At 34.3% G+C, this 11,307-nt stretch overlaps 1 protein-coding gene across 22 annotated transcripts in view; it reads left to right on the top strand.

Moving 5' to 3' along the window:
* The window catches only part of LOC105492180 (coiled-coil domain containing 91), a 372,391-nt gene that overhangs the window by 118,743 nt on the left and 242,341 nt on the right, over positions 1 to 11,307 (top strand). For 11 of the 22 annotated variants that reach the window (XM_011759196.3, XM_024796160.2, XM_011759194.2 and 8 more), the window contains 3 exons: positions 1,783 to 1,937; positions 2,888 to 3,091; positions 3,806 to 3,910. In XM_011759196.3, the coding sequence (XP_011757498.2) occupies positions 1,783 to 1,937; positions 2,888 to 3,091; positions 3,806 to 3,910 (464 nt within the window). Of the gene's footprint in view, positions 1 to 721; positions 833 to 1,782; positions 1,938 to 2,887; positions 3,092 to 3,805; positions 3,911 to 11,307 lie in introns of those variants that run through there. The other 11 variants (XR_011609272.1, XM_071071975.1, XM_071071974.1 and 8 more) reach the window with 4 other exon arrangements.

Below are 11,307 nucleotides of genomic sequence, written 5' to 3'. Positions count from 1 at the left end.
AGGTCAGGAGGTCAGGAGATCGAGACTATCCTGGCCAACATGGTGAAACTCTGTCTCTACTAAAAATACAAAAAGTTAGCTGGGCTTGGTGGTGAGCGCCTGTAATCCTAGCTACTTGGGAGGCTGAGGCAGGAGAATTGCTAGAACCCAGGAGGTGGAAGTTGCAGTGAGCCGAGATTACACTATTGTACTCCAGCCTGGGAGACGGGGTGAGATTCCGTCTTTAAAAAAAAAATAAAAAAGGAATTGAAATGCCTGGCCAGGTGCGTTGGCTCATGCCTGTAATCCCAGCACTTTGGGAGGCTGGGGCATGCGGATCACGGGGTCAGGTGATTGAAACCATCCTGTCTAACATGCTGAAACCCTGTCTCTACTAAAAATACAAAAAGTTAGCCGGGCGTGGTGGCGGGTGCCTGTAGTACCAGCTACTCTGGAGGCTGAGGCAGGAGAATGTTGTGAACCCAGGAGGCCGAGGTTGCAGTGAGCTGAGATCGCACCACTGCACTCCAGCCTGGGCAACAGAACCAGACTCTGTCTCAAAAAAAAAAAAAAAAAAAAAAAAAGCCTATGGGTGAAGCTAGACTATATTAATTATATAGTATGACACATAATGTCTCAAAAATGCAATATTGCTACATAATAAAAATTTATTTAAGATAATTGAATTCTTAGAATATCAATCACAAATTGATGTATTTGTTATTTTGTTTATATCTAACAGCCTTATAAATGTCTTTCTTCAGGGAAACATGCAATTTCCATTGTGAACTGCCTTCCAGAGTTTATGGTAGAACTTCACTGACGTTGCTACTGATGCCAATGTGGAATAAAGGTCTTTATAGTTTAGAAAGCAAAATGTATGAATGGGCTGTACCAAAAAATGACTCACTTTCCTTAAATTTTAACACACCTAGTACAAACTTATTTGAATTTTTAAAAGGAATATTTAAAAATCAAGTAATATATGTACGACCTGTTTATCTTGCTCATATCCGTACTTTTGTCCTATGTCATACTTGATATTTGGGTTTCCTTTCAGAACTTTTATATTTGAGCTCTAATCACAATCTAATTTTTTTAAAGCTAATTGACAAAGAAAAATTATTATTTTTCTGTATGGACAATTCAGCAAACTTAAATTGACTTTATTTTAGCATGAAAATTCTTTTATTTGTCACAAAAGAAGACCTTAATGTAGATATTGTTGGATTAGTTGTTTCAAAGTAATTGATTTTTTCCCTTACTCATTTTATTGTTATAAATATTAATTGGTTGACTTGCCTACTGAGTCGTAAAGCCATTGAGTACATGGGTGCATCTGTATTGCTCACTGGTGTCTCTTCAGTCCCTAATTCCTATGACTGGCACTGGTAGGCACTCTAGTGCTTTTTTAAAAATTAAATGGGTTTTTCTGACTGAAATGAATGAATATATTATATATATAATATATATATTTTCTCATATGTATGATATACTCATATATATATATGAGTATTTTCTCTATGCTAGAAATGTGCTTCTTATGGCACTATTACACTAAGACTTTATAAAACTATTTTGTTTGCCTGGATCTTACATGGAAATGTCATGTTAAATTAAAAACACTAGTTTTACCTCTTAGAGATTAGGCCCTGAGAAATAGTCATAGAATGCTGATTTTTCACTCTCATTGCTTTTACTTTCCTTACTCTTTTCTTTTACTCTATTTCAGCTTTCTTCCCTTCAACCTGTTTTCTCTTTAATAATCCTATCCTTTTTGTTATTGTTTTTTTTTTTTTTTAGTATCTGGAGTCCATCTTTCACCATCTTCTCCTGAGATTGTACTGGACCATGACCACTCTTCTGCCATTGGCTGCCTCTCTTCTGATGCCATTATTTCATCACCAGAGAATACACCAGAAAATAGCATTGTGAGTCAGACTATTCCTAAAGCACAGGTAAAGACAAGCATATTTTTAAAGGAGATGTGCATACTTAAAAAATTGCCTGCTAATTTAATTGATGTTTTTTAAATTTCTTTTTTAGCCAATTTGTCTAAAAGAAGTATTTCTGCAATAGAGATTCTAATTTTGAGGCTAATACGTAGAATTCAAAAAAACTAGATAATATGTTTGTGTTTCGTGGCACAATTGCAAAGTATTTAAGTAGCCTTAGTTACCAAAGTATGAAATGAGTATCTCTTTTATTAAACTTTACCTGGCTTTGCATTTCAAATCTTGAACTTGAAAAGGGAAAATAATACAAAGAAGAATAAGTATTTCTCTTTTCAGCAAATCTTACCACATATTTTCAGGTATACAAGCAACTATTTCAATTTTAGAGTAAAACCCAAAAATATAGCAGTTATAAGGTTTATTCATTCAAATATTTTTTAAACCAAGCACTTATGCTAGCTACTGGAGGTAGTCCCAATTTCTAAAGTGTTGTACACAATTTTGAGTCACCTGTTAATTTTGCGAGTCAGTGATGATCAATAGAGGTCATTGATAAATTTCAGAGTTCGATTTACAGTTTAAAATATAAACAAATTCTAGGTCTGTGTGTAAATTTTAAGAACTGTTAACAACCAGATATGTCTATCCTTATTCATACATTTTCAAGTGTAGGAAAAAGTTTTAAGTCTTTTAGTGCATTGATAGCAAATTAAGGAATACTTTAGATTTCAAAATTAAGAGGAAATTTTGTTTCTTACAGCAAAGATCGGGTTGTTGTAACAGTTTGAGGTCTTCTCTTGATTTACTTAAAGGGTGAAATAATTTCAGAACCTTTTCAACAACTTAATTTTCCAAATGTGGTTTCTAGTGCCCTTTGGATGTTTTCATTATTGGTATAGTGTAAACTTTCCTCTCTTGTGTATTTTTTTTTTTTTTTTTGTAATGTGGTTTAGATTCAGCAATCAACACACACTCATCTGGATATCTCACTTTTTCCATTGGGTTTAACTGATGAAAAAAGTAATGGAACAATTGCCCTTGTGAATGATTCTGAGGATCCTGGAGCCAATGTATCTAACATACAGCTTCAGCAAAAAATTTCAAGTCTGGAGATTAAACTCAAAGTATCTGAAGAAGAAAAACAGAGAATTAAAAAGGTATATTTAAATTTGCCTAAAAAAGTTTGATTTGCAAATATTAGAAACTTGATATAATCTCAAACTCTGCTTAAAAACTCGTCAGAGGAAGAAGATACTTTTCTCCCTTGGCTGTAGATTTAAAACAGTCATGAGCTAATCACTTGGAAAAGCCTTTGATGAGAAATGTATTTTACATATGTACTTTTAAAGATATGAACATCTTTTACTAGGTTTTTTCTAACTATTGCTTTCTTTTTTTGGTTTATTTTTATTTACTTTGAAAGCAGATAATATTGTATTTCTTATTAAGGGGTGAAATTTTGTGATACCAACTTTTCCCTATGGGAAGTTAGGCATCACGGGATATTTGACAAGAGTACTTAGGTATACAGCCATTTTAGTAAATTCTTTACTTATGCATTTTTCCCTGTGAAAATATCTGTCAAAAGAGCTTACCATATTTATAGAAAGTGTATCTAGAAATAGATTATGTTGATGAAATTAGTTGATGTGCTCATATTCATTTGTTGGAATGAGTAAATGTTATGTCCATGTTTGATATTGTCCTAGAAATTAGAGTGAAGCATACAATTTATAATATTGTTAGATTTTAAGCCATACTTCCCATGGATTCTTTCTCTGACAAATGTTTTCTGATATGTTCATTGAAAAAACTAAATGTATTTTAAGCCATTAAATATTACAAAGCTTGTATTTGGATTTTTGTTTTAGGATGTGGAATCATTGATGGAAAAGCATAATGTCTTAGAAAAAGGCTTTCTAAAAGAAAAAGAGCAAGAGGCCATTTCTTTTCAAGATAGATACAAAGAACTTCAGGTAAGGAGATTGAACTTAAAATTTAAAATATAAGCCTTTTGATGAAGCATGTGCTATAATTTCCAAAAGTGCATAATGAGTATCTTATGAATGAAGAATCAGTACTTGCTTAAATATATAAAACTGACCAACATGGGTTAAATTAATGGGAAGACGCCCATTTTGAAAAATACGAGTTTGTGAGCAGCCCCGAGGATTAGTAGTTTGAGGTTCAAACAATTTGGTAAGAAATACTCTGTTTCTAATGGATACATTTTGGGAACTGTTTATTCTAAGTTTTGTTATAATAATTACATTTGAATTACATTTAGAATCCTGTAATCCAGAACTGAGATATTTAACTTTTTAAAATAAATTGTCTCCTTTCCTCCTTCCTAAATTTCCTTATTTATTTATTCTACAGTCTAACCTAACACAGTAAATGACAACTCCTTGCTGTTAATTGCTAAGACTAAAACTTGCACATTCCTTTTTGTACTTACTCAATGTCTGTTTCTTTAGCAGGATTTGTTGGCTGTACCTTCAGAATATCCAGGTTTCAACCGTTTATCATCATGGTCACCACTGTCAACATATTGTATATTATCATTATTTCTCCCTTGGATTACTAAAGTATATTCTTACTAGCCTTTTGCTTTTGTCACTGCCCACGCACAGACCATTCCCCCCATTGCAGCCACTGTGATCTGATTGAAATTTAAAGCTGGTCATGTCATTCTTCTGTTCTGAAACCTTCAGTGGCTTCTTAGTCTCTGGTCAAGTATTACTTTATCAGATAAGCCTTTCCAGACAATGCTGACATCCTCTTCATCCACCTTATCATAGTCTTCTTTATTTTTCTTCCTAGCACCTTTTACATTTGACAAATCATATATTTATTTGTTTATTTGCCTGAATCACTGTAATAGTCTCCTAAGTGGTCTTCTAACTTCCACTCTTGTTCTTTTCCATCATGAGTTTTTAATTCAGCAGGTAAGAGTAGTGTTTCAAAAATGTAAATCAAATCAGATCCCAGACTCAATTCCTATTTTCTTTCCAATATACATTTTCAAGCTTCTCCAGTTTACCCTCGGGTATTTATTTACACCAAGCTTTACAATAAGGTATAGGTGAATGTGTGAGTATATGTGGGGAAGGATATTCTTTGCCTGTTGGAGTGGTATGATCCACTCACGTATCCCTGCCTGGAATGTTGTTCCTCCTGTAGATCAGTTTTTTAAAAATACAAAACTTGGAAATAAGGAAAAATGCAGGCAGTGTGTCTTTTCAGCGCCTGTGATGACATTGTTTAATGTGCCCACCTCAGGCGTACTTAGGAGAATGTACTTTATTTGACTCACTGTTTACTCTTGAATAAAAGTCTCAGATGTAGTGAAGTTACATGTTAATTTATAGCATTTTTTTTCCCCTGAAGAGATGCAAATAATTCTGTTTGTTAGAAAAGATAACTTCAAAGAATATAATTAATTGCCCTGTAGGATATTAACAATTTTGTCTCTAACCTAGTGCTTTTAGTCTAACACTTCATGTTGTTAAATTTCCTATCTAAATCCTGTTCTTCAAACGCAGTTTGAACCAGTCCTAGCATCTTATTCATTCAGTCTTACAGGATATTAACCAGTTTTGTCTCTAACCCAGTGCTTTTAGTCTAACACTACATTGTTAAATTTCCTATATAAATCCTGTTCTTCAAATGCTTCTTGAACCAGTCCTAATGTCTCATTCGTTCAGTCTTAAATGATTAATTCATTAGTAAATGAACAAAATAAATCTTTAGTATATCTTCAATTTGTATTTACGTGAGTCAGATTAACTTTTTGAAAATTATACTTTTAACAGCTCTCGCTGAACTCTAGCTTCATTCTGATATTTGCTCAAATGCTACTCTTGTGGAGGCTTTTCTTAATCATGCTGTATAAAATAAGGTCCTATGTACTTGCTCAGCATTCCCTAGCCCTTTTTATTTTTTTCTTTCCCATACCACTTATTCCTACCTGTTGTTTTATTTTGATTTGTTTATTTTCTGCCTTTTCTCCATTACAGTGTAAGTGTCTTCAGATTTAGAACTTTTCCTTGCCAGTAGTACCTGGCATATAGTGCATGTTCAATGAGTACTGTTGGATGAATTAGTAGATGAACTAATATCATGCACCCTGCTCCCCAAGGACTAACTACATTGTGTATAGCCACACTTACTGACCTCATCCTTGGACTTACGGTGCTTATTAAAAGGCATAGTACTGAATAATGAGGTAACTGTGTTTTTTTGTCTCCATTGAATGACTTATTCTGGACCCTTTAGTGAGACATACATCTTTGAGAATTCAGTTTTTCCATCTATAAATGGGAACAGTAACATATCAGAGAGACTATATAAAACCTAACATATATCACTTTGGGTTGTTTTTACGTTAATGACTAATATAAATGCCATCTGGCATTATCATTGTTGTCTCACTGCATTTACTATTAATAGTCATAATCTAGGAGTGATGACTTGAGTCTTCAAAGCTAGTTCGTTTTATAGGAATCTATACTTTCAAAGAAAACTTTTTTCCAATGGCTTCATTTTAGGACCAATAGGCTTCTCTCTCCTTTTTATAGCATGGGAATAAAAGAGTAACTTATGGAGTGTTAAACACCTTGGCTAAATAAATTACAGAAAAATGTACCAGGAGGTCTCATAGCCAAATCGAAGTTAAAGTAGGCATACTGTTCAGTTTATATGTCACCATACCATCCATCTCTGAGGAAAGGATTTCTATCCTCAGTTCCTTCCATTCATTTCATGTGCCAATTCTTTGTTTTTTATTTGGTTATCGTATTTTTCAGTTCTAAAATTTCCATTTGGCTCTCCTTCATGTCTTCCATTCTGTGCTGAAACTTTCTATTCTGTTTGTTTCAACCATGTTCATAATTCCCTGCTGAAGCATTTTTATTATGGTTGCTTTAAAATCCTTGTTAGGAAAGTATCATCTCAGTGTTACCGTTGATAGTATTTTCTTGCCCAAGTTGAGATTTTCCTGATTCTTAGTATCATGAGTGTTTTTTAATTATATCCTGCATATTGTGGGTATTTTGCGTGACACCTTGGATCTTATTTAAATCTTTTATTGTAGCAGGCCTCATCTGATAGTGTATAGTTTGGGAAAAGATTAACTATTTTGTTAATGTGAGGTGCAAGTAAAATGACAAGTTCTCCACTCAGCCCCCTTTGATTCCCTGGATAGGAAGGATACCGCCTTACTCCTGGGATAAGGTGGGATTTCAGGGCTCCCACAGGCCTTAGCAGATGCATCCCTGGCTGGGAGGGGGAGAGGCACCTTTTTACTGTTCCATGGGTGCCTTACCATGAGATTAGGGGCGACCTTGTTACCTCTGGATAGTTATAAAAGTTCTGGCTTCCCACTCAGCTTCCTCTGACACAGGAATGGAGGGTGAGAGAGTTTTTTTCCTTTTGGATGGGGGTAGAAGTCCTAAAACTGTCTTCACAACCACTTGGTTTTCTCTGATACCACATCAAGGTCATCTATGGGCACTTCATTGTTGCTGTGCAAGAGTGGAAATCTAGGCTCGGTACTTGGCCTTTTGTGACAGAGGTGGTTTAAAAATAAAGGTGAAACTTGGAAATAAGGAAAAAGGTGAGCAGTGTATCTTTTCAGTGTCCTATGGGGACATTATTCAATAGGCCTACACTATGACTATTTAGAAGAAGGTATTTTGTTTGAGTCATTGGTTACTATTGATTAAAAGTTTCAAAGTTAGGGCCATTTTTTTTTTTCGTGGTATTTGGTTGGTGTGGGGTGTTTATTGTCTAAAAGCTTTCTGTCTTGCTAAATTGTGCCTTTCATGGCCCTTTTGCTACAGAGGATTGGCTTTTATTGGGGCTTTTGTGCCTATTGGTGTTTCCTGGTTGCTGGCTGTTCCACTCCCTAGTTTGGGATATGTGAGGCTAAAAGAAAACTCACAGAACTCACTGCTTTGTCATTCCTTGGATTCCTAGGTCCCTAGTCGGTCTGCCTTCCCTCTGCGTTCCAGAATCCTCTTATATTTGTTTTAATAAAATGTCCAAACTTTTTAGCTGTATTTATTGACAGAAATAGGGAAAAGTATGTCTTTTTAACTTTAATCTGAAAGTGAGATAGAAAGCAACCTTTTAAATTTTAGGTATTCTTTGTTGTAGCTACATCAGGAAATTGATATCAAAACATTATTTTGAAACAGGTAACTTTGAGTCAGTTTTTTTAGGGGGGCTGGGGAAACTAATGAGCTCCCATGGAGTCATTCTAGATAGAGGAAGGATGGATAAAAATATATGGATAATTCAAAATGGGAGATAATACATAAATCTTTTTATCTGCTTTATATTTACTAAGTTTGTGCATATATATGAGTATGTGTTAGATATTCTGAAAGAGTATTTTCAACAGAAACATTTACATTGTGCTGTAAATACCTGATTCAGGAAGAATTTAGAAATCTTAGGCTTCCCTATTTGACCTTTCTGCAATCCAGTTCTTCCTGAGGGTTGTGGGCTTTTTTTTTCAAACTAACACAAAGTCGTTTCTACCTAATAATTTCTTAGGAATAGGAGATGTGATTAAATTTGTGAGTGTCAAAGGAGGCTACTGTATGTTAAATATTTATAGGATGAAATATTAGCAAAGTGAGTTTTTAAATAGTGATATGGTTTGGCTGTGTCCCCACCCAAATCTTATCTTGAATTGTAGCTTTCATAATTCCCACATGTTGTGGGAAGGACCTAATGGGAGATAATTGAATCACGGGAGTGTGTCTTTCTTGTGCAATTCTCATGATAGTAAATGTCTCATGAGATCTGATGGCTTTATAAAGGGAAATTTCCCTGCACAAGTTCTCTTCTTTTGTCTGCTGCCATGTGAGATGTGCCTTTTACCTTCCGTCATGATTGTCAGGCCTCCTCAGCCAAGTGGAACTGTTGAGTCCATTAAACCTCTTTCTTTTATAAGTTGTCTAGTCTCGGGTATGTCTTTATCAGCAGTGTGAAAATGGACTAATACAAACAATGAATATATATATTAAATTTCTTGTTTGGATTTATGGTCTGCCAGTCATCCTCTAGATAATTGAGTCTTATTTATGACATATTTTCTGTAGAATATGGCAATTTTTAAATATCAAGGTATCTAACATACAGGTCTTTTAAATGTTTGTGGAGCTTAATTAAATGAAAAGAGTTATTTGTGATGACAGGAACAATATACTGGTGCCTGCATCTCTGTGGTATCCTAAATAAAGCACAACATTTAGGAGTCCAGTAAGATAATGCTAGATTTAATTAGCTGAGAAGTCTTTCTCCTTAAGAAATGTTAGTATGTGTATGTATTTATAAAAATAGTATGTTTAGTCTGGAAAATGTGGACAGTATAGAAAAAGGAAAATAAAATTTATAGCTATTTCTCACCATGAAAATTCTCAATATTTTCACCTGATTTCAGAATACTGGGCTCTGAATTTTCAATTTTGAAAAATATACCCCTCTACTTAGGCTAGGGTTTGGATGTATCTTTGTCAGAATTTTATTCTGACAAGAGAGAGTAATTAATAAATGGAATGTTTGTAAAACCTTTAAACAAACTTTTTAAAGACAACATTAATGATTACAGAGAATTCTAACAGTGTTATTTTATGTGATATGGTCTGATTACCAGGATAGGTGGGGAGGCGTGAATGTGCCATAACAAAAGGAAATAAATACTGTGAACTCTATAGTACAATGGGGGTGTGTGCTATGTCCCCTTTTCCTGTTCTGTCCAGGGTGTGTAGCCTAACCAGAGGAAGAAAAGTGAGTCATGCTGCATTTATCAGAAATAACTATTTAAAGGACTTCCACAAAACTTGAATAGAGAACTCCTCATTTTAGTACAGCATGGATTCCAATCCCTTTTGTGTCCTTTCTTTGACTTCTGTAACAAGTGGGTCAACACCTGTGACAAGCACTTAGGAAACTTGGCAGCTCATCAGATAGCACATGTCCTCATGCTGCCACATTTCTAAAAATTCAGTAACCAGACACAGCTGGTTATAAAATTATTATCTTTGATAGTCGTCAGTATTGGTATCTATGGCTAACTTTGGGAATTCTTTTGGTAAGCTTTTTAAAGACTGGACCTATTCTTTCACATTCCATTTTCTATTGCAGTGCCTCCTGGCTATAGCAGCTTGATTATTTGGCTTGAGAATTTAATTAAAAAAAAAAAGTACTGTTTTATGAAAATAAAGTGTTTCAGAGGACCTTACATTTACCTAATAAATGGATTTATACAGCCCTAGACTACTACTTACATTCTGTTGCTAATTTCACAGATTGTATTACTTAAGTACCAGTAGATATTAATCTCAATTTTTTCATGTACTCTTTAAAAATAAGTACTAATCAGGTATTGGACATTGAGCACTTGGCAAGAGGCTACTATAATAATTGTGCTTTATAAATTTGGTTAAGGGGTAGATTAGATCAGTTGCTTGACTGCCTAGAATAGTTAGCTTGATGATCTGGTATGTAGAGAATTTAGCAGTTATGCCTAGGTAACCCAAAATGTAGTGTGTGGTCTTATGTAGGACTGGAAAATGCTGAAGGAAATGTTAGTATACATTAAACATCACTTGAAGACATTCTGTTTATTCACATATTTTTTGGCATGACTAAACACTGTGAAGATGTATTTTTGTCAGAATTTTAGTCTGACAAGAGAAAGAGTAATTAATAAATGGAATATTTGTAAAAAATGAAAGAAGAGTAAGGATTTTATGTTTTAGTTGGTTTTACATGCATTTCTTTTAGTAGTATATTTTATATTAGATTTGATGTTGGGAAATGTATGTATTTCTGTTGTTAGGAATCCTATCCTCTTCACAGGCCTTATAAAAGGAGAGTCACTGTGAGAGATGAATCATTGTGAGATATGGTCAAGTATTTTCTTTCTTATTTCAAAGCTAATTGAATGATTGAATTATTCAATCCATAGGTTAAACATGAAAATTTGGAAGACCTCTTTGTCAAGCTGTATTAGAATAATAAACATTGCCATAATAAGCATTTACATTCGTTAAAACATGTCTGTGTAGTCTAGAAAAGTTTATCCAAAACAAACAGGTAGAATTATTTACATAAAAAGAACATGTAAGGATATTTTACTTAATGTGTCAGTTATATATTCTTTTTTTTTTTTTGAGAAGGAGTTTCGCTCTTGTTGCCTAGGTTGGAGTCAGTGGCAATATCTTGGCTCACTGCAACCTCCACCTCCTGGGTTCAAGTGATCCTTGTGCTTCAGCCTCCCAAGTAGCTGGAATTACAGGCATGCACTACCACACCCTGCTAATTTTTGTATCTTTGGTAGAAACGGGGTCTCGCCGTG

This window comes from Macaca nemestrina, chromosome 10, assembly GCF_043159975.1.
Source record: "Macaca nemestrina isolate mMacNem1 chromosome 10, mMacNem.hap1, whole genome shotgun sequence".
Classification (NCBI taxonomy): domain Eukaryota; kingdom Metazoa; phylum Chordata; class Mammalia; order Primates; family Cercopithecidae; genus Macaca; species Macaca nemestrina.
Note: the sequence above shows the minus strand (reverse complement) of the source record. Positions and strands in the feature narration are given on the sequence as shown.